The sequence below is a fragment of the Ceratotherium simum genome, chromosome 28, assembly GCF_057802395.1.
Source record: "Ceratotherium simum simum isolate JZ-2026a chromosome 28, ASM5780239v1, whole genome shotgun sequence".
NCBI classification, from domain to species: Eukaryota; Metazoa; Chordata; class Mammalia; order Perissodactyla; family Rhinocerotidae; genus Ceratotherium; species Ceratotherium simum.
In genome coordinates, this window is record NC_141927.1 from 36,737,058 (window position 1) to 36,764,910 (window position 27,853).

A 27,853-nucleotide genomic window follows, 5' to 3' on the forward strand; every position below is an offset into this window, starting at 1 on the left:
ATGATCTTTGAAGGAATGACGTTATTACATTATAATGCTGTCAGCACCGACATGTTCCTTTGTAATTACTTCATTATTTTTATGTGAGATTATCTTTTCCCATTCTGAGATAAGTTTACTACTCATTTCTATTTTCCTCTTATTTTTCATTTCTTAAACTGTTATATCTCAATGTAAAATATTTTAATTAAAATGTGAGAAATTGTGTACCTTTTCTTCTTGAGCCAATTAATTTTTTAATGATACTAGTTTAAAAATCCTTTATCCATTATGTTTCTCAAAATTTTTAAGAAAAAGAAAAATAAATAAAGCTTAGACTCTGTTTTATTATTGTGTTTTGTAGGAGGGCCAAATTTTAACAAGTCTATTTTTAACAAGTCCATTATATTTTTGGAGAAAGAATTAGAAGAGTAGGCTAATGAACAAATAAATGTTTTACTTTTATTACAAACTCATCTCCTTGCAAACCACTGCAAGACTAAATACTTCACTTTTTTTGTTTTCTTTGTTTTTCTTATTATTCAGGTTGTTCTGACCTACTTTTTAGTGTATATTTGATTCTTTCTTTTTTTAACACATATTATTGCAGACCAGATTCTGGTCTAATGAAGAAGCTTAGATTCTCAAGTATCAGAAATAAATTTAAATATCTATAACAAAATTCATAATAAAAAATGATAGTGAAGCAAGTATTCCTTTGACCAACAGAAATTCTGACCTTTGAATCTTAAAAGCATGATACAGTAACCAAAATTTGTAATATTAATTATAAACAAAAAATCTTAAGATGTTTTTCTCTCTCACTTTCTCACTCTTTTTCTCATGCACACACACACACACAGACACTCAGACACACACAGATCGTATACAGAAGCAAGTAAGATTTTTATTTACCTGATTCTCACCACATATAGTGCCATCAACTGCATAAGTTATATCCCTTGGTGTAGCTACTGTTTGATTTCTTAATACTGCTGACATACATATATGGCCTCCAAGGTAAGTATATTGAATATCAAAATTTGAATGAGGTACTATCTCTGAATGTGTCCAGTGACAAACCATCTTTCCACAAAGGGTACTCCTAGCAATATACAGCAGAAAAAGTTGTCCATATGTCACTTAGAGATACAATATATTAAATAAATAACAGTTAAAAATACGAGAATAATTAAAAATGTTACTCAGATCATAACACCAAAGCTATTCAGAACATATACCATCTTATGACATGCAACATATAAATTCATCTGTATGTACTAAGTTCATCATTCGTTTGTATTAAATGACTCTTTGCAGTACACACACACACACATACACATGCATTTGGAAAAGGTGTAATTTTCTAAATACACACTTAAAAAAACAAGACCTCCTATTACAGTTTCCATAGTCATCTGCTTGAAAATTCACTTCTTGTGCACATAGATAAGTAGAACCTTTAGCAACTGAAAAAATAAATAAAGTTCCAATTAGTCATCTTAAGAAAAAAAACATTAGAAACCAAACATGTGATAAATTAATACGGAGATATCTAGGGAACAGCAATGCCCAGTCAATGTAATCTACTATGAGGTTTTGGTGTTATCTACCAGCTATACAAGGAGAAGCACTAAAAACTACCCACTTGGGGAAAAAAAAAGGTGTCAAGGTGTAGAAATGATTAAGAAGTCAAATTGTCATTTGCTCTCTTATCTACAATTCTAAAATCAACTCCCTTTCAACCAATCACCTAAAATTTGACTAATATCCTATTCTTTTTGTCTTGTACTTGTGAGGTCTATTTTACCTCTTGACATAGTTCAAAGTTGCTTTGATTTTCAGTTTTATGTTTAAATTTGATTTTAAAAAACAGTACTTTTTATTATGACTATGCAGTGGATTACTGACTTTAGAAAAATATAGTTTAAAAATGAACCCCAGAAAAAAGATACAACTATTACATTTTCCAAATAACTCTACACACTGTACATCTGGATCTCGGCATGTTCCGCCAAAGCAGTAGGCAGTCTTATTACTGCATGGTTCTAAATCAGCAGATATTGCATCAGGTACACAAAACTCAGATATTCCATTGCAATATTCTGGAAAATCACACAGATCTTTGCTTTTCCTACATAGAATTCCTCTTTCAGATACCTGTGAGACAAAGAAAAACAAATATTTTTTAAAGTAGTACACCAAAAATGTAAAAAATTTAAATAGAAGCATTATATGTGTAACTATCATTTGCATTATTACTACACTTTTAACCACTTAAATATGAATCTACTTAAAAGTTCTAGTGAAATAGATTGGAAAGAACCCAATCTATTATTATATATATAGTGGAATATTTTCAGCCATATGAAGGAATAGAATACTGATACATGCTATAAGGTAAATGAACAGTGAAAACACTATATTAAGTGAAGAAAACCAGACACAAAAGGTCACATATTATATGGTTCTACTTATATGAAATATCCAGAATAGGTAAATCCATAAAGACAGAATGCAGATTGGTGGTTGCCAGAGACTGAGGGGAAGGGAGAAAGGAGAGTAAGAACTTGATGGGTCGGGGGTTTCCTGGTTGGGTGATGAACATATTTTGGAACTAGATAGAGGTGGTAGTTGCACATTGTGATTGTATAAACGTCACTGAATTGTTCACTTGAAAATGGTTAATTTTATGTTGTGTGAATTTCACCTCAATTTAAAAATAGGATCTAGTGAAAGCTCTAATAGTTAAAATGCTGTGGCTATCCTGAATATTTAGTTCAAGATAAATAGAAAATAACTGATGTAAAGCTACGCATATTTTTCTCAACCTTTGATTCTTGGGGACTAACTGCACTCCTGAAATGTTGTACTAACTCAGATGCCAGTCTTGACCACATTTCTAAAATATTACTTAATGGACATCTTTTTCATTTCTGCATTTCAAGAAATTTTCCTTTCAGGACCTACTCTACCTCCACCATGAGGGGTTATAAATCTCAAGCATCTGCTTCTAACTCAAGATGATGATCAGAGCACTTCTCCCTAGACACAGTGATTGATACAGCGGTGGGAAATTCAGTTTAGCAGGATCAGTCAGGCTTTCCTTCACTACCAAGGATTGAGACGGATGTTGGGAAAGAGAAGATCCTGCTACTTTTCTGAAATATTGTACACTACAGACTAGAAAAGCCAGGAGCTACATTGAGCAATCTCTACCACATATGGAGAAAGCTTGTTTGAGAAATGTCAACAAAAAAAGCAAGGATATCTGACAGGTGTATAGAATAAGAATCCTGTTGCACCTGTTTGAAACAAAGATTCAAGTGAGCATGAAGCTAGACTCATCTTTTACTTCAGCTTCATAAGCTTCATTTGCTTGGCCATTCATCATCAAGACACAACTGACCAGTACACAATTGGTATCACGCAGTATCAAATACAATTTTTTAAATTACATGTAGGAATATCTGAGTGTTGGTTAGAAACATGTTAATTATTTTACATGTCAGCAAAAAAGCTGGTTAAACTATTGTCTTCCATATTTTTGCACTTGGTATATGCAAGCGTATATCTAAATTGAGTGTATTGACTTGTGTATATCTAAATTGAAAACGCAAAAGAAAAAAACTGGATTAAATCACTAAATTTCAGACAAGCATTGGTGGAAACTAGCCTAATTGAAAGCAGACAGAAGAAAATAGCCTTTTACACTTATGGCCAATAATGAAAGAGCAGAGTGTAAGACACCTGTGAGCATTTAAATGACACCAAAGCCAAATTCTATGCTATAACACATAATAAAATTAAGGTAAACTAATGTAGTACATTTAGCCGTCACCCTGAAACCCTCCCTAGAAACTTGTATTGTGAATTTTCACTCCCCCAAATGTAGCAATTATCTCCATTTTAAAGAACTATACTTTGGGGTGTAGGTAGAGGGCAAAGGACTGTTTAGAAAAGCCTCATTGCTCAGTCCCACTGATTTGGAGACAACGGCCAAGATGAGAGCTCTGGTGAAGAGAAAAGCAACAAGGTTTATTGCTAAGAAGAAAAAACCCTGGGCTGGCCTCTACATTCACGCACCTTGAAAACAAATGACCACTGGCTTTAATTACTAGCCCATAGAGTGAAAAGGATCACACATAGAACAAAGTAGAATAATGTTAAGAGAGGTCACATTGACAGAGAAAAAACAAATCTGGAACTCAAAATCTCTAATTAATCAGCTTTATGTTTGTCATAGAGTCTTGAAAGTGACACAAAAAAGGTGAGCTACCATGAAGCAATCCCCGGAAGACAAATTTTACGCGGTGTCCTCTCAGATGTGGCTATAAAGGAAAATTGAATGGAAAACTTCCCAAGGGAAGTCAAGGATTCAGTCACCTTCAGGGCCAGGAGTCCTTGCTGAAAGAAAGCTTCAGTATTAGATACGCTACATATTGCTGACTATTTAACATGGACTCCTATTTTGCTATTTTCAAAATGATATTTTTTATTGTTATTGCCTGTCTATTCAAACATTTCATGTCAAGTGTGTGTTGAGTGGCTTATGTACAATTTTGCCATAAGTTGTTTGATCATGAAGAGCCACACTCAGGCATAACCAAGAGGAATTCATAGCACCCAAATGGTCTGGAATTGGTGTGGAATGCAGTAACTGGATGGGCCTTGAGTAAAGACTGAAACAATACAGAGAAAGACAGAGCTAAAAAGGAGGTGGAAAAAGACCTAAGGACATCCTCTGAATTCTAAAATCAACTATGTATCCGGGTACCTAAAGTAACATAATCGAAAGATGTGTAAAAAAAAGTTTTAAAAAATTGAAATATGTGTAAAAACAAAAAGCAAAAGTACACAAAAAAATTCATGAATTCATGAAAGAAAATAATGCAATATTTTGAAAGCTTACCAGACAAGTCTTTTCATCACAGCATGGTCCAGTGCCACACTCCGAAAAGTCAATCAGAGTACAGTTTTCAGGATGACAGCATTTTTCAAATTTGCAATGCTAAAAGCAAATATAATCCAGTTCAATAGTAGGAATTTTCAATCAAATAAATAATTTTACTTACGGTTAATTACAGTAAATGTAAGTTAAATACAATCACAGTATGATTTTTACTACTATATTTATTTTTAACAGTACTTAATATTTTCAGTATAAGAAAACAAGATAGCAATGAAATTATTTGTGATTCCATACTCAAGAAATTGACCTGTTAAAAATTTCATGCAATTTCTTTCAATCTTCTTTCTGTTAGTAAATATATGCACTGTAAGTTTTTAGATTCTTTTCATTTATTATTATCATAAGTACTTTTTCATCTTATCAAGTCTCCTCAAGATATAATTTCGAGAATATAAAACAATTTATGGATGTGACAAAATAGAAGTTTCAAAATTATAACAAGGTTTTATCATTGTGAATAATTTTTCAAAGAAAATTTCTGACTATTTTTTTAGCTATAAAATTTTATATTAAAGATTATTTCTAGAAGTTATTAGGTTATAGAGTACAAAAGTATTAAGGACTCCTTATAATATACTCATTTCCTTCTTTATGTACAGTTATCTATTCAACGTAAGAGTGATGTTTTACAAGACTGACAGCAATATTTAAAAATTAGTAAAGTGGATAGGCACAAATAACCGTTTCTATCTTTTTCAATTTTACATTTATTATTAATGTGCTAAAAAAATTGATATATCTGTACATTCTGGGTTATTTTATATTTCTATGCCTATATTTCCATTGAGGTATTCCTCTGTTTATTTCCTTTATTTGTAAGCATGTTTATATTAAAGATATTAACCCCTAGCTGCTAATATATGTTACTACATTTTACAATTTGTCATGAAAACTTACTTTTGTTTTGGCTGGGGTTTTCTTGGCAATTTTTGATACTGTGATATTGTAAAATCGAATACTTTTAAGAAATCTGAGAACTATCACCTTTTTGTGGATTTGTTCTTTGAGTTTATGGATAAAACTTTCTTCCATCCTAACCTCAGTAAAAATGTGAGTGTATAGTGTGTGTGTAAAATATTAGTGACATATATATATTTATTTTTATTTTACATTGAATGTTTGAGTGGTATGTTATAAGAGAAGCTGTAATAATGGATCTTTTTTCTCAAAAGTTAAATTTAGTTAAATGTAGTTAAATTTATCAGTTGCATTTATAGAATAATAATTTGTTCCTGATTTTTTTGTAATACCTAGATTATCTTGTAATATCTTACAAAAAATTAGATTCAATGTCTTCAATTACACTAACTGCAAAGTTGGTGTATTATTAAAGTATACAAAAAATTTATTACTGTATAACAAGTTTTAATATTTACAGGAGTCAGGTAATATTCTTTATTTCCATATTCATAATTCAATATTAAGAAAAGTGTTATGCTTCACAATACAAATATTTTAATAAAACATTATCAAGAGTAATTAGTAAAGACAGAAGATTGAACACACACTAAATATTAATACTGGGGGGAGAAAAGCAAAAATCAATGAGATGAAAGGGAAATTTCCACAGTCTAGAATCAAAGAGAGAGCCTAGAGTGGAGAGCATGATTTGACAATACTCAACATATAATGGAAATCTAGAATAAATGCCAGGCTTAGAAATTGACTTTTAATGACTTGTGGTTTAGGAATGGAATCTCATCATGGGAGGGATAGAGGCCAAAACTTTGTAAAATAGGTAGCTGTGATTTATCATTGAGAAATTATAGAAATCAAAAGGACATACCTTTACTCCCAGTAGTCCAAACTTTTATCAAATGTCTCTTCAGTATTTAACATCTTATAATTTTTATCTCTGTTAATTTAATGATATATTTTGAAAAATACTGAAATATTTCTCTATTTCTGGAGTAAACTCCAAAAGCATACATTTTTTCATATATTCATTGGGATTATTTAATAATTTTGATTGAGAAATTTTGCAAGTATTTTCCAAAGTATGAATCAATCATTCAAAGTAATGTTAAGCTGGCTATAGGAGGAATCATCAACTTTCATGATTTAATTTTATTTCTGTATGCCTGCAAAGAGCATTGGAAATTGAAATAAAAAAATATGTATACAATTTACAATGACATTCAAAAATATAAAATACTGAGTTAAATTTAAGTAATTAAAGACACACAAATAAATGGAACATACCATATTTACGGTTGGAAAATCACGACATTATGAACATGTCAATTGTCCACAAAATCATCTATAGATTCAAAAAACTCCCAAAATACCAGCAGAGGTTTTTTTTGGGGGGGGGGCTAAAAGTGGAAAAGTTGACTCTAAATTTCACATAGATATCCAAAGACTTAGAAAAGCCAAATCTATCTTGATAAAGAAGTACAAAAGATGAAGACACATTTTACTTGATTTTGTGAGCTAGGGTAAGGAGAACTGGAATTGGTGCAAGGATAGACATATGGATCAGTGGAACACAACTTAAAGAATATGATGAATTGTTTTTCAATAAAGGTATCAAGGTAATTCAATGGGGAAAGGATAGTCTTTTCAACAAGTGGGACTAGAACAATTGAATATCTATATGGAGAAATATATACTCTGATCCTTAACTTATAAAAATTATTCAAAATTGATAACAGACACACACATAAAAGCTAAAATCAGTAAACTTCTAGAAGAACACTTATGAGAAAGCTTTACAACCTTGGGATAGATAGGACACAAGTAGGATAATAGGTAAAAGGAAAAAAAAGTGTTAATATGGATTTCATCCAATTAAAAACTTTGACTCTTTGAATGACATCATTAAGAAAATACAAAGTCAAGCCACATACTGGGAGAAAAATCTGGAAAAGGGCTTGTATATAGTTTATATTAAGAATTCCTGTAACTACATAATAAAAAGAAAAACGACCCCATAAAAATGTCCAAGATATTTGAACAGACACTTTTAAAAGGAGACATATGAATGTCCAATAATCACATGAAACACTGTCCAATATAATTAGTTATCAGGGAAACATAAATTAAAACAACAATGAGATACCAGTACACATTTGAATGACTAAAATGAAAAAGACTGACAATAACAAAAGTTGGTGAGGATAAGCAACAACTGCCACTCTCATACATAGATGGTTGGAATGTAAAATATTACAATTATTTTGGAAAGTGGTTTGACACTTTGTTATAAATTTAATAGTACAATTAACATATGACCCAGTAATTCTACACCTAGATATTTACACAAGAGAAATGAAAACCGAAGTCCACACAAAGATTTGGACATGAATGTTCTTTAGAAGTATTTTTTATAATACTCCAAACCAAAAACAACCTAAATGTTCACTAATAATTGCACGGATAAATACACTATGGTATATCCATACAAAGAGATACCACTCTACAATAAATACCAATGAACTACATATACAATCAAGCATATGGCTGAATATAAAAATATTACATAAAGCAAAAATTCCAGCATCAAAAAGAATCCATCAGCTATGATTCATTCATATGAAGTTCAATAGTGGGCAAAAATAATGAGTCATGACAGAAATTAGAAGTTTAAATATTTATGGGATTGAATTTTAGGAGGTATAGGAGAACTGTCTATGGTAATACAAATGTTCTACATCTTTTTTTGGCATCTAATTAAGGACAACATCAATCAAATTAAAAAACTCAAGAGTGACATCAGCAACATGGTGAAGTGAGCTGCTCCCTTTGTCTCCCACCCTTCAAACTACAACTAAATGGACATTCATTTATCAGTGGAGGACACCCACATACACATCAGGATGCCTGAGAGACCCATGCAGCTATACATTTGAAGGTGGATGGACTACTCCCAGGGAGGTGGTGGAGATAGGTGAGCACTCTCCAGCCCCCAGGCAGTCCAGTATAAGTGTGCAACTGCTCTCCTAGCTGGAGCACTCATAGCACCACTGCAGCCCAGAGGGTGGGAGTGCACCTCAGTGTGACTGCAGAAACAAGTGACAGCAGCCCTGAGCCCCTACATGATTGCTACCCCATCTGGTGGGAGAGTCCACAGGGTCACACAGTCCACAGGGAGCAGCTCAGGTTCAGACCCAGTGGGGAGGCCGTGCCCACAAAGCACAATGGCTGGTGTGACATAGGAGCAGATGGTGGTGGAGCTGCACACCCAGGGGAATGAGCTCCTGGCTTCCACGATTGCCCCTAGTACCACGGTGGCCCCAAGGGTGGAGTGCATCTAGGCAGGACTGTGGGAACAGGTGACAGCAGCCCTGAGCCCTTGTGAGATGGCTCTCTGGACCAGTGGGAGAGCCCACAGTCCCACCAGGGTCCCAGGGAGTGGCTCTGGCTCAGACCCAGTGGGGAGGCCCTGCCCACCAAACACAATGGCTGGTGCAACCTAGGAGCAGACGGCAGCGGGTCTGCAGCCCAGGCAAAGGAGCTCCCAGCTGCAACCAATGCCCATAGTACTGCTGCAGCCCCAAAGTGGGTAGCACATCTCAGCAGGGCTGTGAGAGCAGGCGAAAGCAGCCCTGAGCTCCCAGGTGATTGCTTTCCAATTTGGTGGCAGAGCCCACAGGGCTGCTGCAGTCCCAAGGAGTGGCCCATGCTCAGATAGGCACAGCTGACAGGGATCTCACAGGGCTCAGATTACACAGCTCCTGCCCCACTATGCCCAGTGGCGGAAGGTGGAACCTGTAACCTGATACTATCGCTATGTGATGTCACAAACCCACTCCATCAAATAGTATGAAGAAATATATTAATACTCTAGACCAGAAGGAAAAAGACAAACACCCAGAAATCAATCCTGAAGGCATAGAAATCTAAAATCTAAATGACAGAGAATTCAAAATAGGTATAACAAAAAACTAGACAAGTTACAAGAGAACTCAGAAGGATGGGTCAATGAAATCAGGAACAAAATTAATGAACAGAGGGAATTCTTCACAAAAGAGATTGAAACTATAAAGAAAAACCAATCAGAAATGCTGGAGACGAAAAACACAATGGATGAGATAAAGAAAAATCTGAAGTCTTTAATTAACAGAACTGATATTATGGAGGATAGAATTAGCAATCTAGATGATAGGAATACAGAAATGCTTCAGATGGAGGAAATAGAACTAAGACTAAAAAGAAATGAAGAAATTATCTGAGAAATGTCTGACTCAATTAGGAAATGCAACATAAGGATTGTTGAGGGAGAAGAGACAGAGAAAGGAGCAGAGAGCTTGTTGAAAGAAATAATAGCTGACAACTGTCCAAACCTGAAGAAGGAGCTGGAATTAATGTAAATGAAGCCAATAGAACTCCTAATTACATCAGTGTAAAAAGACCTTCTCCAAGGCATATATTAGTAAAGCTGGTAAAAGTCAAGGACAAGGAAAACTATTAAGGGCAGCAAGCCAGAGGATACAAAGGAACCTCTATCAGGCTTTGAGTAGATTTCTCAGCAGAAACCTTACAGGATAGGAGAGAGTGGAATGATATATTGAAAATTCTGAAAGACAAAAACTTTCAGCCAAGAATACTATATCCAGTGAAACTATCCTTCAGATATGATGGAGAGATAAAAAAAACTTTCCCAGATAAATGAAAGCTGAAGGAGTTCATTGCCACAAGACGCCCCACAAGATATGATCAAGAAGGACCTCATACCTGAAAAAAAAAGAAGAAAGGGTTTACAAAGCCTTGTGCAAGGAGATAAATAGGCATACAAAATCAGAAAATTGCAATATTCTATCAGAACAGATTAGCAAACACTTAATTATAACTCTAAAGAAAAAGGGAAGGAGAACATCAAAAAAATATATAATCACTTCATTTTAAACACAAACTCACAACACAAAATGGAATAAGTTGTGAGAACAACAACATAAAAGGGAAATAGGAATGGAATGGAACCTGCCTAGACTAAGGGAATAAGAGGCTATCAGAAAATGGACTATCTCATCTACGAGATCTGTCATACAGACCTCACAGTAACCACTAAACAAAAATTCAGAACAGAGACACAAATGATAAATAAAGAGAAAACTGATAAAACCATCATAGACAGCCACCAAACTGAATTGGCAATCCAAAATACACAGAATGAGAAACAAGGGAAATACAAAACAACCAGAAAACATGCAATAAAAACATGCAAAAAAATTATCACTCTAAATGTAAATGGATTGAAATCCCCAATCAAAAGAGACAGAGTGGCTGGATGGATTAAAAAACAAGACCCGACAATATGCTGCCTCCAGGAAACACTCTGCTCTAAAGCAAACACAGGCTTAGAGTGAAGGGATGGAAGATGATACTTCAAGATAATGACAAACAAAAGAAAGTAGGTGCAGCCATACTTAGACAAAGTAGACTTCTAGATAAAAAAGACAATGAGAGACAGAGAGGGGCAGTATATAATGATAAAAGGGACACTCCACCAAGAGGACATAACACATAAATATATATACACCTAAAACAGGAAAACCAAAGTACGTAAAGCAACTATTAATTGACCTAAAAGGAGACATTAACAGCAACACAATAATAGCAAGGGACTGTAACACCCCACTGTCATCAATGGGTAGATCAACCAGAGAGAAAGTCAACAAGGAAATATTGGAACTAAATGAAAAACTAGACGAGATGGACTTAACAGATATATATAGACCACGCCATCCAAAATCAGCAGTATACACATTCTTCTCAAGTTCACATGGAACATTCTCAAAGATATACTATATGTTGGGAAACACAGCAAGCCTCAACAAATTTAATAAGATTGATAGCATATCAAAAATCTTTTCCAACCAGGGGGCAGGCCTGGTGGTGCAAGCAGTTAAGTGCGTGCGCTCTGCCGAGGTGGCCTAGGGTTCACCTGTTCTGATCCCAGGCACGTACCAATGCACCATTTGTCAAGCCATGGTGTGGCAGCATCCCATATAAAGTGGAGGAAGATGGGCATGGATGTTAGCCCAGGGCCAGTCTTCCTCAGCAAAAAAAGAGGAGGATTGGCAGATGTTAGCTCAGGGCCGATATTCCTCACCAAAAAAACAACACAACCCTTTCTGATCATAATGCTGTGACACTAGAAATCAACTACAAGGAAAAATCTGGGAAAGTGACAAAAACACGAAGACTAAACAATATGCTACTGAACAACCAATGAATCATTTAAGAAATTAAAGGAGCAATCAAAGAATATCTAGAGACAAATGAAAATGAAAATATACCATACCAACTCATATGTGATGCAGCAAAAGCAGTCCTAAGAGGGAAATTCACATCAATACAGGCCCACCTTAACAAACAAGAAAAATCTCAAATAAGCAATCTTAAACTACACCTAACAGAACTAGAAAAAGAAGAAAAAACAAAGCCCAAAGTCAGCAGGAGGAGAGAAACAATAAAAATTAGAGCAGAAATAAATTAAATTGAAACCAAAAAAACAGTAGAAAGGATCAATGAAACTAAGAGCTGATTCTTTGATAAGATAAAGAAAATTGACAAACCCTTAGCCAGACTCATCAAGAAAAAAAGAGAGAAGGCTCAAATACATAAAATTGGAAATGAAAGACTAGAAATTACAACAGATACCACAGAAATACAAAGGATCATAAGACAATACTATGAAAAACTATGTGCCAACAAATTTGACAATTTAGAAGAAATGGATAAATTCTTAGACTCATACAACCTCCGAAAACTGAACCAGTGAGAAATAGAGAATCTGAGTAGACCAGTCACAAATAAAGAGATTGAAACAGTAATCAAAAACCTCCCAAAAAATAAAAGTCCAGGACCAGATGGCTTCTCTGGGGAATTCTACCAAACATTCAAAGAAGATTTAGTAGCTATCCTCCTCAAACTATTCCAAAAAATTGAAGATGACGGAATACTTCCTAACTCATTCTATGAGGCCAACATCACCCTGATACCAAAGCCAGATAAGGACAACACAAAGAAGGAAAACTACAAGTCAATATTGCTGATGAATATAGATGAAAAAATCCTCAATAAAATATTAGCAAACTGAACACAGCACTACATCAGAAGGATCATACACCATGATCAAGTGAGATTTACAATAGGGACACAGTGATGGTTCAACATCTGCAAATCAATCAATGTGATATACCACATTAACAAAATGAGGACTAAAAACCACATGATCATCTCAATAGATGCTGAGAAAGCATTTGACAAGATCCAACAACCGTTTATGATAAAAACTCTCAACAAAATGGGTACAGAAGGAAAGAACCTCAACATAATAAAGGTCATATATGACAAACCCACATCCAACATCATGGTCAACGAGGAAAAACTGAAAGCCATCTCTCTGAGAACAGGAACAAGACAAGCATGCTCACTCTTACCACTCTTATTCATCACATTACTGAAGGATTTGGCCAGAGAAATTAAGCAAGAAAAAGAAATAAAAGATATCCAAATTGGCAAGGAAGAAGCGAAACTCTTGCTGTTTGCAGACGACGTGATTTTATATATAGAAAACCCTAGAGAATCCATTGGAAAACTATTAGAAATAATCAACAAAGTTGCATGGGACAAAATCAACTTACAAATATCAGTTGTATTTCTATACTCTAATAATGAACTAACATAAAGAGAACTCAAGAATAAAATCTCATTTCCAAATGCAACAAAAAGAGTAAAATATCTAGGAATAAATTTAACCAATGAAGTAAAAGACCTATACAAGGAAAACTATAAGACATTACTGAAAGAAATTGAAGATAACATAAAGAAATGGAAAGATATTCCATGCAGATGGATTGGAAGAATAAACATAGTTAAAATGTCCATACCACATAAAGCAATCTACAGATTCAATGCAATCCCAATCAGAATCCCAATGACATTCTTCACAGAAATAGAACAAAGAATCCTAAAGTTCATATGGGGCAACAAAAGTCTCCGATAGCTAAAGGAATCCTAAGAAAGAAGAACAAAGCTGGAGGCATCACAGTCCCTGACTTCAAAATATACTACAAAGCTATAGTAATCAAAACAGCATGGTACTGGTACAAAAATAGACACACAGATCAATGGAAGATAGTTCAAAGCCCAGAAATAAAATCACATGTATACTAATATTTTACAAAGGAGATATGGACATACAATGGAGAAAGGAAAGTCTCTTCAATAAATGGTGTTGTGAAAACTGGACAGCCACATGCAAAAGAATTAAGGTAGACCATTTTCTTTCACCATAGACAAAAATTAACTCAAAATGGATCAAAGACTTGAAGGTAAGATGTGAAACCATAAAACTCCTACAAGAAAATATAGGCAGTACACTCTTTGACATCGGTCTTAGCGGCATCTTTTCTAATACCATATCTACTCTGGCAAGGGAAACAAAAGAAAAAATAAACAAATGGGACTTAATTAGACTAAAGAGCTTCTGCAAGGCAAAGGAATCCATGAACAAAATGAAAAGACAACCCACCAAGTGGGAGAAAATATTTGCAAATTATGTATCTGCCAAGAGGTTATTCTCCCAAATATATAAAGAACTCACACAACTCAGCAACAAAAACCAAACAACCTGATCAAAAAATGGGCAGAGAATATGAACAGACATTTTTCCAAAGAAGATATAGATATGGCCAACAGGAACATGAAAAGATGTTCAACATCACTAATCATCAGGGAAACGCAAATCAAAACTACAATGAGATATCATCTTACACCTATTAGAATGGCTATAATTACCAAGACAAAAAATAACAAGTGTTGGAGAAGATGTGGAGAAAAGAAAAGCATCATATACTGCTATTGGGAATGCATACTTGTACAGCCACTATGGAAAACAGTATGGAGATTTCTCAAAAAATTAAAAATTGAAATACCATACAACTCAACTATTCCACTACTGGGTATTTATCAAAGAACTTAAAATCAACAATTCAAAGAGACTTACGCACCCCTATGTTCATTGCAGCATTATTCACAATAGCCAAGACATGGAAGCAACCCAAGTGCCAAGTGATGAATGGATGAAGACAATGTGGTATACATATATAGTGGAATACTACTCAGCCATAAAGAAGACAAAATTGTCCTGTTTGCAACAAGACAGATAGAACTTGAGGGTATTGTGTTAAGCGAGATAAGCCAGACAGAGAAACACAAACACTGAATGATTTCACTCATACATGGGAGATAAACAAATACATGGACGAAGAGAACAGATTAGTGGTTACCAGAGGGGAAGGGGGTTCGGGGTGGGCATAAGGGGTAAAAGGGCACATATATATGGTGACTGACAAATAGTAATGTACAACTGAAATTTCACAATGTTATAAACTATTATGACCTCAATAATAAAAAAAAAAAACCTCAGGAAGTCAGAAAGAAACCAAAATAAATAAATATAATGAAGACCACCTAGACACATCATAAGTTTTTGAGTTGAAAACAAAAGACAAAGTCACAACGCCTTTGTGGATACAAAGACAGATGGGCCTATGGATCATCTGGCCAGGAACAGCAGGCAGAAGCAGACTTGGTCACTGAAGTCTTCAGTGACATTGGGGACAAACAGCCTTCGACCATCATTGTTGAGACTCCTGATGAGTTCCATCAGCGTATGTGTGTGGGGGTGTGGTCTTGTAATGCTAAAGAAAGTGTATCATCGTTGTTGTTGTTGTATCAAGAAAGTAAAACCTGTCTTGTTAATTATAGCCATTCTGACGGGCGTGAGGTGATATCTCATTGTAGTTTTGATTTGCATTTCCCTGATAGTTAGTGATTTTGAACATCTTTTCATGTGTCTGTTGGCCATCTGTATATCTTCTTTGGAGAAATGTCTGTTCAGGTCTTTTGCCCATTTTTTAATTGACATAGGGAGAGAGATTGGATTGGTGGTTACCAGAGGGGAAGGGGGGAGGGAGGAGGGTGAAAGGGATAATTCGGTACATGTGTGTGGTGATGGGTTGTAATTAGTATTTTGGTGGTGAACATGATGTAGTCCATGCAGAAATAGAAGTACAATGATGTACACCTGAAATTTTTGCAATGTTATAAACCAATGTTTCTGCAATAAACAAGGAAAGAATTATAAAAAAAAAAAAAAAAGAAAGAAAGTAAAACCACTTCTTTTCTGCTGGTGGCCGCAACTATACATGGAAAAATACCTGATGATCAAGAGCAGTTAGTCACTCCAGAATTTACTGAGATACATTCTTACAATGCATGAGGAAGGAAAGAAATTAGAGCTATACTTAAGCAAAAGCCTGATAAAATCATAAAAGCTAGGCTCATCCAATGAGCATATTATGGTTCTATGCAAGTTTTTCTGGATTTGAAGGCTAGGAAGTCACTTGATCACTTAAGAACCAGCCTCACGCTCTGAACACCACTGGTCAGTGACCACTCCGGCTAATGACATGGACATGGAGGAAGAAAATGTAAAGACCTATTGCAGCCTATTGCAGTAGGTCTTTACAGCCATAATAAAACAGTGACCTACCCAAGATGAATTCCCTTTTTCCAATAAATACCCTTGAAATCCACTGGAGCAAGCTTCTACATCTCTTTGGTCCACTGTGACTCAATCCAGGATATTTAAGGAAGACTAAGAGTGCCCAGATGATGAAATAGTCATCCAAATCAGACCAGCTCATTCAAATGGTGCAATCAGGCTATCAGAGACAACTGAACCTCCTCTTGTGTCCCAAGAATAATCTCTCACAAAGTATTCAGGAGCTGGGCAATAAACTCCCCAGAATGGACAAAGCTTTGGTAAATGCTAAACAAAACTCCCTGCAACAAAATGGCTAGAAAAAGAAACCAACCAATAGTTCAAGTCTGCATCATAAGGCCATGTAGATCTGGATATTAGACCAGAGAGGATTTAACGAGGAAATTGATGGTCTGCCCTTGGGAAAAATTATCTCTTTCTACTGGTCTACAGAGTAGCCATGGTACTTTAAGATTTGGATTGTGGTCGGGAATATTCCTGGTCTCTCTTGTGTTTACTGTGGGCAAGCAAAAGGAAGCCAAGAGGGCCTCGATCCCCTGTCTGACATTATGCCATTTGGATTGGCACATTCTCTGCACACATATTTTACCTCCTTCAACAGCAAACAAGACAAGGATGAAGGGCTTCGTGCACATGAAATGAAAGTCGTATATACTGGTCAAGGTGTGTTGGAGAACTGATGGTAACCAAGTTTCCAAACTGTTTCATCTCTCCTGGGGACTGCAGCACAGTCCATTATGGTACCAAGAAGTTCCCCGGAGTGAGGTTGAAAGAATGTTCTTACTGGATTTGGAAATACTCTCAATTTGTAAAATGGAATCATATAAATTTCTGGTGGGCCCTTTGGGGCCAACACATACCCTAGCAGTTGTAACCAATATTACTGAATATATGGTGGGAATAGATATTTTATGTATTTGTAATAATTCTCTTGATTTTAAGGGATGTTCTCAATGGGGAAATGCTACAATTTGGACAATGATAGTGGGATGAGTATACAATTGGAATATCATGTAGCTCCCCTGATCTATCCATATCCTTATCGTGAAAGCAGCATAAGATACTGGCATAAGGGGAGAGGGAGAAAGTAACAGGGGCTTGTCGGAGAGAAAAGCGAGCTGGAAAGAAGATCACCATCTTGATCAAAGAGGCAGGGATACTCAAAGAAATCTACCATCTAATAATAAACCTGCGTGACCAGTAAAAAAGGGCAGTAGTGCACAGTGCCTCATGGCAGCTTACAGCAACCCAAATATGGCAGTGGCCCCAACTGCAATGGCAGTTCCCGGCATTATCATAGTCACGGACTGTAGGCATCAGGTGTGCATTGGTGGGCATTAGTAAAGTCCTTTTTTAGCATCCCACTATATCCAGAGGATCATAAACAGTTTGCCTTTGTCATCATGTAGCTTGGGTTACAGTAAATTCCCATGTGATTTGCTATTGCTGGATCTTCTGAGAGTGAGAAAGTTGGAATTGGATAAAAACTGTATTATTACCATTATATTGATGACATCATCCTAATTGGAAAAACTAGGGACAGTGTACAAAGTGTCCAGAATGAAATGGTCCAATATCTAAGTGAAAAAGGTTGGAGAACTAATCCAAGATACAAGGGCCTGCCACTCAAGCAAAGTCCTTAGCAAATATGTGGGCTGATACACAGAAAACAACACTTGAACCTGTAAAATTAAAAAAAGTAAAAGAAAAACTGCTAATCTTAAAAACCTCTAGGAAAAATGGAAAAAACATCCATCTGATGGGTGTGTTCAGATATCAGATACAATTTATAACACATGCAGGTGTTCTAAGACCATTGCAATCCACCTATAATCCAGACTGGACCCCAAAACAAGACCTAGTATTTCTACTACATGGGATCAAGGAAGATTGGCAAATGTGCCTGTTCTACCATCTACAGTCAAGTGACAGAGGAAAATCTGGGGCATATATCCCAGGGCAATGGCCAGTCCTTGCTAATACAGCATACATGTCCCTACTCTCCTCTCGAAAGTGCTACTTGGCATTAACTGCAATAGACACCTTTTCCAGGTATAATATAGCAATTTGTCTCTGCACAGAGGATGTTAGTCATACTAATCAAAGACTCTGAAATGGACAAAATTATACCTCCAGTCAGACAATGGTGCCAACTTTAGAGCCAAGAGTACTTAGCTCTGGGCAGCTGGCTGAGGAAGTCACTGGACATTTCATGATCTACATTGTGCACAAGCAGCAGGTGCTATTAAAAGATGAAATGTACTCATAAGATAAAATTTGGAAAAAGGATAAGCTGTACAATCAAGGCTTATTTTCCAGTGGAGCACACACTTAAGACAGGCAGTATCATCTCCAAATGTGGTAATTACCTGGAAGGAAATAGATTGGGAAGGAAGCTCAGACTGACTCTAAAAGAACCAAACCACATAATTAAACCTCTTATTTTTCTGTTATTCCTTTCCCGTGTCTCTCCCAAGACACCAGGCTACTGAGACTGAAAGGTAGGAGATAAGAGCCAGGGAGTGGTAGACATGAACACAGTGCTTCTTTAACTGCCATCTTTGCTTGCTGGATCAAGGTGATAGTGAATAAAAATGATATGGCCAAGAGGTCAAAACTCCCAAGGTGATCCTGCTGTGGTTTACATATCAGTGGATGGGAGATATTCCAAGATGGCACAAGATATACAAGAAATAAACTACTGAAGTACCTAAGGATGAACCAAGCTGAATGGTCTGGTTTGCCATGGTGAGGATGGAAGGAGAGTAAAGTAGTTATTGTAGACACTGGTCATACTGATCACATGGCCATGAAATAAGAGCAAGAACTCTGGCAGGTGGAGAAAGAACATCTTAGATAGACTCTGGGAGGTCAAGGATGGGAGGAGGGAAAATTAAATTCTTGGCTCTCATTTACAGGACACTTGGCCTGGCCCTGTCAATTTAAAATGCTTTGGTGATCTTGTCTCAGGCTATCACTACTGCCCTTAACCTAAGGACTGGATACCCATTCTATCAGGAAATCTTAACCTGAAACTTGTTGACTTCAGAGGCAGACAGCTGCTGCCCATGATAAACTTTTGAACGCTGATATGGTTCCCCTTGCACACATTTTATTAGATTTGGAGGTCTGCATTTCCTACCTAAGGAAAAACAAAACTCTCTTGTATACTTTCCTCAGGCCCATAGCCACTACTCTGATTGCTGGATTTATCATCTCATTGATCCTCTTGATGAAAACCATCAGCTGTTCCTTTGAACACTTCAGAATATAGATTCCCTCCTACAGGTCCCTTCTGGCACTTAGGTTTCTCTCACAAAAATCCCCACCTCACGTCAGCAAAATGCAGCTGCTGAGATTGCTACAAATGTCTTGGCAGAAATGATTTTGCCAAAAATAGCCCAATGTATCAAATCTAGGCTGGCTATGATAGCTAAATTGCTGTTCTCTTCAGAAACATTGCAGTCTGTTTGGCTGGAAATATTTAAATCCATTCAAGGAGTTTGTCTATCCCAAGGGACACAGGATTGGCTCAGTCTTGTATTCATTTACTATTTCTGCTATAATAAATTACCATAAACTGAGTTGCTTAAAACTACATACATGCATTATTTTATAGTTATAGGGGTCAAAAGTCCATAAGAGGTCTTATTGGACTAAAATTAAGATGTTGGAAGTTCTACATTCCTCCTAGAAGCTCTAGAGAAAATCCATTTTGCTGCTTTTTCCAGCTTCTAGATGCCACCTGCATTCCTTGGCTCATGGACTCTTCCTCCATCTTCAAAATCATAAGTCTAGCATCTTCAAATATCTTCTGCCTGCTTCCCTTTAATAAGGACACTTGTGATTACATTGGGCCCACCTGGATAATATAGGATATCTCCCCACATCAAGATCCTTAACTTGATCATATCTTCAAATTCCCTTTTGCCATGTAAGATAACATATTCACAAGTTATGGGGATTAGAACATGGGAAACTTTGAGGGTTATCCTACCACTTTTCACCATCTGGTCCCCAAAGACTCATGTCCATCTCACAGGCAAAATATATGCATTCCATCTTAACATCCACAAAAGTCAAAACTCATTATAGCATTAACTCAAAGTTGTTGATCTGCTAATTCGTCTCAATGGAGTAAAGGAGCAGTTGGGTCTGCAATTGCTCTCCTTTCCTCCCGGATCGTCCCTCAGTTTATCTGACTCCTGGGCATAGTGAGTGTGTGTTCAGTTCCATGACAAAGCCTCCATAATTATGTGAGCCAATTCCCATAATTTCCTGTCCTTATTAATATATTATAAAAATATATGTATATGAGTATATATATTTATTATATTAATACCTTATATTACCAGATACATATAAAAAAGAAAAAAATACTTCAATATTAATTTTTATGTAGATTACATGTCGAAACGATACTATATTAGATCTATTAAGTCAAAATATATTATTAAATTAATCTCACCTGTTTCTTTTTACTTTTTAAAAATGTGGGTACATTTTAAAATGTAAAATATAGGGGCTGGCCCGGTGGCGCAAGTAGTTAAGTGTGCACGCTCCGGTTCGGCGACCCAGGGTTCACAGGTTCGGATCCTGGGCACGCACTGCTTGTCAAGCCATGCTGTGGTGGCATCCTATATAAAGTAGAGGAAGATGGGCACGGATGTTAGCTCAGGGCCAATCTTCCTCAGCAAAAAAGAGGAGGATTGGGATCAGATATTAGCTCAGGGCTGATCTTCCTCACAAAATTAAAAATTAAAAATAAATAAATAAATAAATAAATAAAATTTAAAATATAAAATACATATGTGGCTCACATTATATTCCTATTGGATAACACTGACCTAAAGAAACACTAATGGAATTAATAATTGAACTTAGCAAGATTGCTGTAAATAAGGTTAAAATACAAATATCTATTGTATTTTTATGTATTATTAATAAACAGAAAACAAATGTTTATTATGATTTATAATACCATCAAAAATAAAAAACATAGAGATAAAAATTAAAAACTATATCAGTGAAAGACCTTTACACTGAATACTAGAAAATAATGTTGAGAGAAATTAAAAGAGATAAAAAAATGGAGGCACATACCTCCATTTTATCTAACCTCCAATTAATCTAAAGATTCAATGAAATGTCTTTTGATCTTTTTTGGCAAAAACTGAAAAGACAAATCAGAAGTTCATACCAAAATGCATAGGGCCAAGAATATTCAAGACAATTATGAACTAGAAAAACAATGCTGGGGGATATGTAATATCATATTCCATGAATTAACAAAAGTCTATAGTAATTAAGGTAGTGTGGTATTGGCAAAAGAGTGGGAAAAAAAGAAAAACTTATAAATGTTCACTTGATCTATACCAAGATTATGATTCAGAGCAGTGAGGGAAGGACAGTCTTTAAGTAAATTGTGACTGTTCAATTTGATATCTGTATAATATATATAACAATAAATTACAATTGAATTGCATATTTAAATGTAAATTGTATAAAAAATTCCTAATACCTTAGAGGAAAACATTTGAACATTTTTGTGACATATAGAGTGACACACATAAAGTGGTATGTGTTATCTACTGCTTCGTAACAAATACCTACTGGCTTAAAACAATAGTCATTTATTATTTTATGGTTTCTTTGGGTCAGGGATTTGGGTATGGCTTAGATGAGTAATTACGGTTTTGGGTCTCCCACAAATTGCCATCTGAACACTTGACTTGGCCTGGAGGATGTGTTTTCAAGGTTGCATCCACACATATTTGGCAAGTTGGTGCTGATTATTGATAAGGTCTCAGTTACTCTCCATATGAGCATCTCCAGGGGTCTGCTTGAGTATCCTTATGACATGGTGGCTAACTTCTCCCAAAGTGAGTGGTCTAAGACAGAGCAATGCAGATGCCACAATTGTCCTTTATGGCTTAGCCATGGAAGTAACACATCATTATTTCCATAGACCCTAATAATCATAAAGGTGAGCCCTATTCAATGTAGCAGGGTACTTTATAAGAACACCAATAGAAAAACTCCATTGGGGCAATGATGGAGATTGGTTACCAAAGGCAGGACTAGGATAAGGCAAGCAAGCCAACTAGTACACAAATTGTAAGAAGGTGCTCCCTCTCAGGTAATGCAATTGCTGACTCTGTGTGTTTTGTGGAAGTGATGGTTCAAATTGGTTACCATGGGTTTGATAAACATTCCCTCCCTAGGGACTGGGCTAGACCCTAGAGAGGAGAGATGGGAAAGCTGATAGCCTATGGCTCCTGAGGGGTTAGAGAAATATATCAGCAGGGTCTGATAGCCACTAACTCCCAAAACAAACGGATCATTCAAATTCTGAAGGTGCTAACCAGTGAAAAAGAGATTGGAGAAATTCAGGGACTTCTGGTTTCAGCTCTGACATATGAAGAGCTTGGAAGTCATCATTCCTGCCTTAACAAAGAGAAAAAAGCAGAAGAAAGGCAATTGAATAAAGAAGAGCAATCTTTTCAACAAATGTTGCTGGAACAATTGGATCTCCATATGGAAAAAAAATTTAGATACAGACCTTACCTTTTTCACAAAAATCAACTCAAAATGGATCATAGACATAGGAGTTAGGGAGAAATGACGGAGGACTGAATATGTGAAGCAAAGGGGATTTTTGGGGTGGTGAACCTATTCTGGATGTTACTGTAATGGTCAATAGGTGTCTTTAGGAATTTACCAAAATCCATAGAATTGTATAACACAAAGAGTGAACCTTAATGTACACTATTGAATTTAGTTATTATAAAGTATCAATACTGGCTCATTAATTGTAATAAATGTACCACACTAATATAAGATGCTAATAATAGGAAAACTGTGCTAGAGTTGAGATAGTGGGTGGGGTGGGTATATAGAACTTGTTGCTTTATCTGCTCAATTTTTCCGTGAGTCTAATACTGTACTAAAAAAAGTCATTAATATTTTTATAAATAAATAAATAGATAGATTGGGATTTTGTAGCCCAGTGATATGTTCTGCAAATGTGTAGGTTGTATGTTTAAGCTTATTAAACGCTGGAACTAATCTGGCTATTAGTTTGTTTTTTTCATGCCTTTCAAATATTTTTGTTCTTTTGTTAGTCTTTGTCATTTGATAAATTTGTTCTCGGTTCTCACACACATAGATAAACTGACTGGATATGTTCATTGTGACGTATGTTGGTGACTTCTGTAATGATTGGATAGACTAAAAACTGCCTATTCTCCTAAAACTTTTCAAGGTTGTAGAATGTTGCATACAAGGAAAACGAAATTTCTGTCTGGCTAGGGGAAGTCATGGGTAATTAGAGCCTTGCATTATACTACTGAGGTTTAAACAAGAAGTGGAAACCATTGCTACCAGGATGATTGACAACAATAATTAAAATAATATTTTCCACTAATGACTTTTGGTATAGTGTGCTGGGTATTGCTAACACTTTTTTATACAGTTCTGGGAAGTTGACCAAATTCATTTCAATTTCATCAGGTAAGGCTGAGAGCACAGTTTTACTGCTCTGGACTCCCACAGTGATGTGTCATCTCTAGATTATACCAATTCTTGTAAAATGCTAAATACTATTGAGTGTGTAGATATTGTCACAATCATTATGTTTTTATGATGACCTGCACTGATAAATTGATTGGTCTGCCCTGCACCTCATTTAAGCGTAAATGACTGAAGACAGACTCCCATTCAAATAATATTCTTGACACACTACTATACTGAATTACCAAAAAAGCAGCTAAGTTTCCATGGAGCTGGGTGGAGCTCAGCAACGAGAAGCATTGAAAGCAGTCCAGGATAAAGGAAGGAGTGTGAGAAAAAGGCCCTGCCATTGGGTACTGTGTCTGATTAGGACCCTATGCACCTGCAGGCATCTCCAACCTTGCCATTGGGTACTGTGTCTGATTAGGACCCCATGCAACTGCAGGCATCTCCGACCCCACCATTGGGTACTGTGTCTGATTAGGACCCTATGCACCTGCAGGCATCTCCAACCTTGCCATTGGGTACTGTGTCTGATTAGGACCCCATGCAACTGCAGGTATCTCCGACCACACAGCTGATTTCATCCACTGGCCCTGAATTTCCTTTGATATTCACTGGCTCCTGGAATTTGGAACTGAAGAAATTTATCCTAGAGTTAAGTGGAAAAAAGATATGATTCCAATATTTGCATTCTGTTAAAAGTTCTTTACGAAACAGTCCAACACAATTGGGGGGATTAACCCCCAGAAGTTCCACTCTAAAGACATTGGCTTCTGACACTTGTAAACTCCACAAGTAGGAGGCTGTCCACCCATAACAAACAGAAATAGCCCACCTAATGCTTCGCCTAAACTACTAGATCACTGGGGGTCCTCCCAAAAGACTTGTCTCATGCCAAAAAAAAAACTTAGTTTAGTGGATAAACAGCATACGTCTGAGCCTTCTACCATATTGATGATAAATTGCTTATAATTTACAGAAGTGAATGCTGATGAAATGATAGGAAAATGTGTACAAGACATGAAAAGACCATTCAAGCATAAGGAAACCCAAGGTAAGTAAGATATCCTCAATTCAAAGTTACATTCACATATATTCCTCATAACACAGCACATTCACTTCTTGGCACACAACCTAGAGAATTGCAGGCACACATGCAGCAGGAGACATGTGCAAGAAAAGTCATAACTCCATGAATCTTAATAGCCAAAGTTGAAAATAACTTAAATTTTCATCAATACAGAATATATAAATGAACTCTCATATTCATAAAATTAATACTAAAAGCAATCAAAACAATTGGACTATAGCTACACTCAAAAACTGATGAACTTTTCAAGTAGAATATTGAATGAAAGACCAAGTTACCAAGTGATATAAACCATATGATTGAAAATTATATAAAGGTAGAAAACAGTGAACCAAACTATATTGTGTAAGGATGCAAAAATAGGAAGAAAAACTATGATGAAAAGTAAAGCACTGAAATTATTACATTATTCTAAGCCATGGTTGGAAGGAATGGGCATGTGATTGATAAGGCACATACAGAGAACTTCTTTGGCAGAGGTAAGGTTTGCTTTGACCTGAGTGCAAATTATCTAGGTGCTTGTTAATTATCTATTCATTACACTCTTCACCCATATTTCATGTATATATTTCACATGTATTATATATCACAATTAAATAATGACAATGGCATAAATATTTATTGTTAAGCAAAGTGGGCAGAGAACTGTCTAAAAGTATATTTTAAGGAATAGAATATAACTTAAAAAGAAATTGTCAGAAGGAAACATTGATATGCAAAAAAACCCCACTAATAAACAATAGGAATAGTAGATAAAATAAAGCAACTATTTTCTGAATAAAGTCTTCATAGTACTTTCTAATGTAAAGATTAAAGATGATAGAAATGAAATATTTACAAAAATATTATGTAAGCTAATTGGGTTGTGAACCCTGTTATTTTGGGGGAAGGTGGCCCAGATATGGTTAAACCTTAGATAGGTTTAAGGTAATAATAATAAATAAATAGGTATGGTAAAAATTCAAGGATATTCACTAAAGGGAAATAAAAAGTATATATCCACTGAGTTAGTGAAAGAAATAATGGAAGAAAGGAAAACAAAACAGGTCAAAGGAAATCAACAAAAATTTAACTAAAAAACAAATGTGGCAAAAAAAACATAAAAATAAAAATTTTGAGACAAATAAAATTATAAAACTATGCAGTCTAAAGGAGCATAAGGAGTCATAACAACTAAATAGGATGAAGTATCCTGGAGGAGATCCTGGGACAGAAAAAGTCCATTAGGGAAAAATAAAGGAAATCTTTGGAGAAATGTCTGTTCAGGTCTTTTGCCCATTTTTTAATTGGGTTGTTAGTTTTTTTGTTGTTGAGATGCATGAGTTCTTTATATATTTTGGAAATTAAGCCCTTATCAGATGTATGGTTTGCAAATATCTTCTCCCAATTGTTAGGTTGTCTTTTCGTTTTGTTGATGGTTTCCTTTGCTGTACAGAAGCTTTTTAGTTTGATGTAGTCCCATTTGTTTATTTATTTTTTCTATTGTTTCTCTTGCCCGGTCAGACATGGTGCTTGAAAAGATGTTGCTAAGACCGATGTCGAAGAGCGTACTGCCTATGTTTTCCAGGCATTTGTGACAACATGGATGGACATTGAGGGTATAATGCAAAGTGAAATAAGTCAGAGGGAGAAGGTCAAATACCGTATGATTTCCTTCATTAAGTAGTAGATAATAACAACAATAAACAAACACATAGAGACAGAGATTGGATTGGTGGTTACCAGAGGGGAAGGGGGGAGGGAGGAGGGTGGAAGGGATAATTCGATACATGTGTGTGGTGATGGGTTGTAATTAGTATTTTGGTGGTGAACATGATGTAATCTATGCAGAAATAGAAGTATAATGATGTACACCTGAAATTTTTACAATGTTATAAACCAATGTTACTGCAATAAACAAAAAATTAAAAAAAAATAAAAAAATAATAAAGGAAATCTGAATAAACTATGGACTTGAGTTAATTAAAACAATATGCAAAAATATTAATCACAATAGTGTTTAAGGGGATAATCTTAAAATCAAAGACAAACTGAATAATAAATTAAAATCCAATGTAGATACTGAACTTATACAGAAAAACTAAATGAGAATAGAGAGATATCAGAGAAATACTAATTACAGGAAGCTAGTGTGTGCATAGATATAGATATATGGATGTATCCGGCCAAATAGACTTTAAAACAGAAATCAACTTTAGAAATAAAGATATCCAGTATTTGAAGATAAAAAATTAAATTTCTAGAAAGATATAACAATTTTACATAAGTTTGTACCATATAAAACAGCTTCAAAATATATAAAGCATGAATTGAGAGAATTAGGCAAATCCAACTGTATAGTAGGATGTATCAATATTATGTCTCAAGTACTGAGATGTCAGCCAATCAAAATCAGTAAAAACACGGAAGATGTGGGTCATTCACTTAAAAATTATGATGTAATCAAGTTATACAGAATTTTGTTCCTAACAATTAAAGAGCTTTCAACTTCTCAAGCAAATAAGGAACATTCCAAAAAATCATCATGCATAAGTGCGTGCAGGCAGTCACAACAAAATTCAATGATTAGCTTATCTTAGCAAGAACAACTGAAACAAAAAAAGATAAGAGCAAAAATGCTAAATATAACAATTACAAACCAAGGATTATGACTAATCGAATTTTGTGAAGCCAAGTTAAAATAAATGAAGTTCGCCCAGATACAAGAACTGAAACTAAGAGGTGAGGAAGTAAACAACCACATACATTTAATAACTTAGTGAACCAATGCAGTCACTTT

General features: G+C 35.5%; 1 protein-coding gene across 1 annotated transcript in view; it reads right to left on the reverse strand.

The window, feature by feature from the left end:
• Positions 1-27,853, reverse strand: part of LOC101398993 (A disintegrin and metallopeptidase domain 3-like) — a 123,793-nt gene that overhangs the window by 24,355 nt on the left and 71,585 nt on the right. The window contains 4 exon segments of the mRNA XM_087418641.1: positions 895-1,084; positions 1,358-1,448; positions 1,944-2,139; positions 4,892-4,990. Of these exon segments, the coding sequence (XP_087274767.1) occupies positions 895-1,084; positions 1,358-1,448; positions 1,944-2,139; positions 4,892-4,990 (576 nt within the window).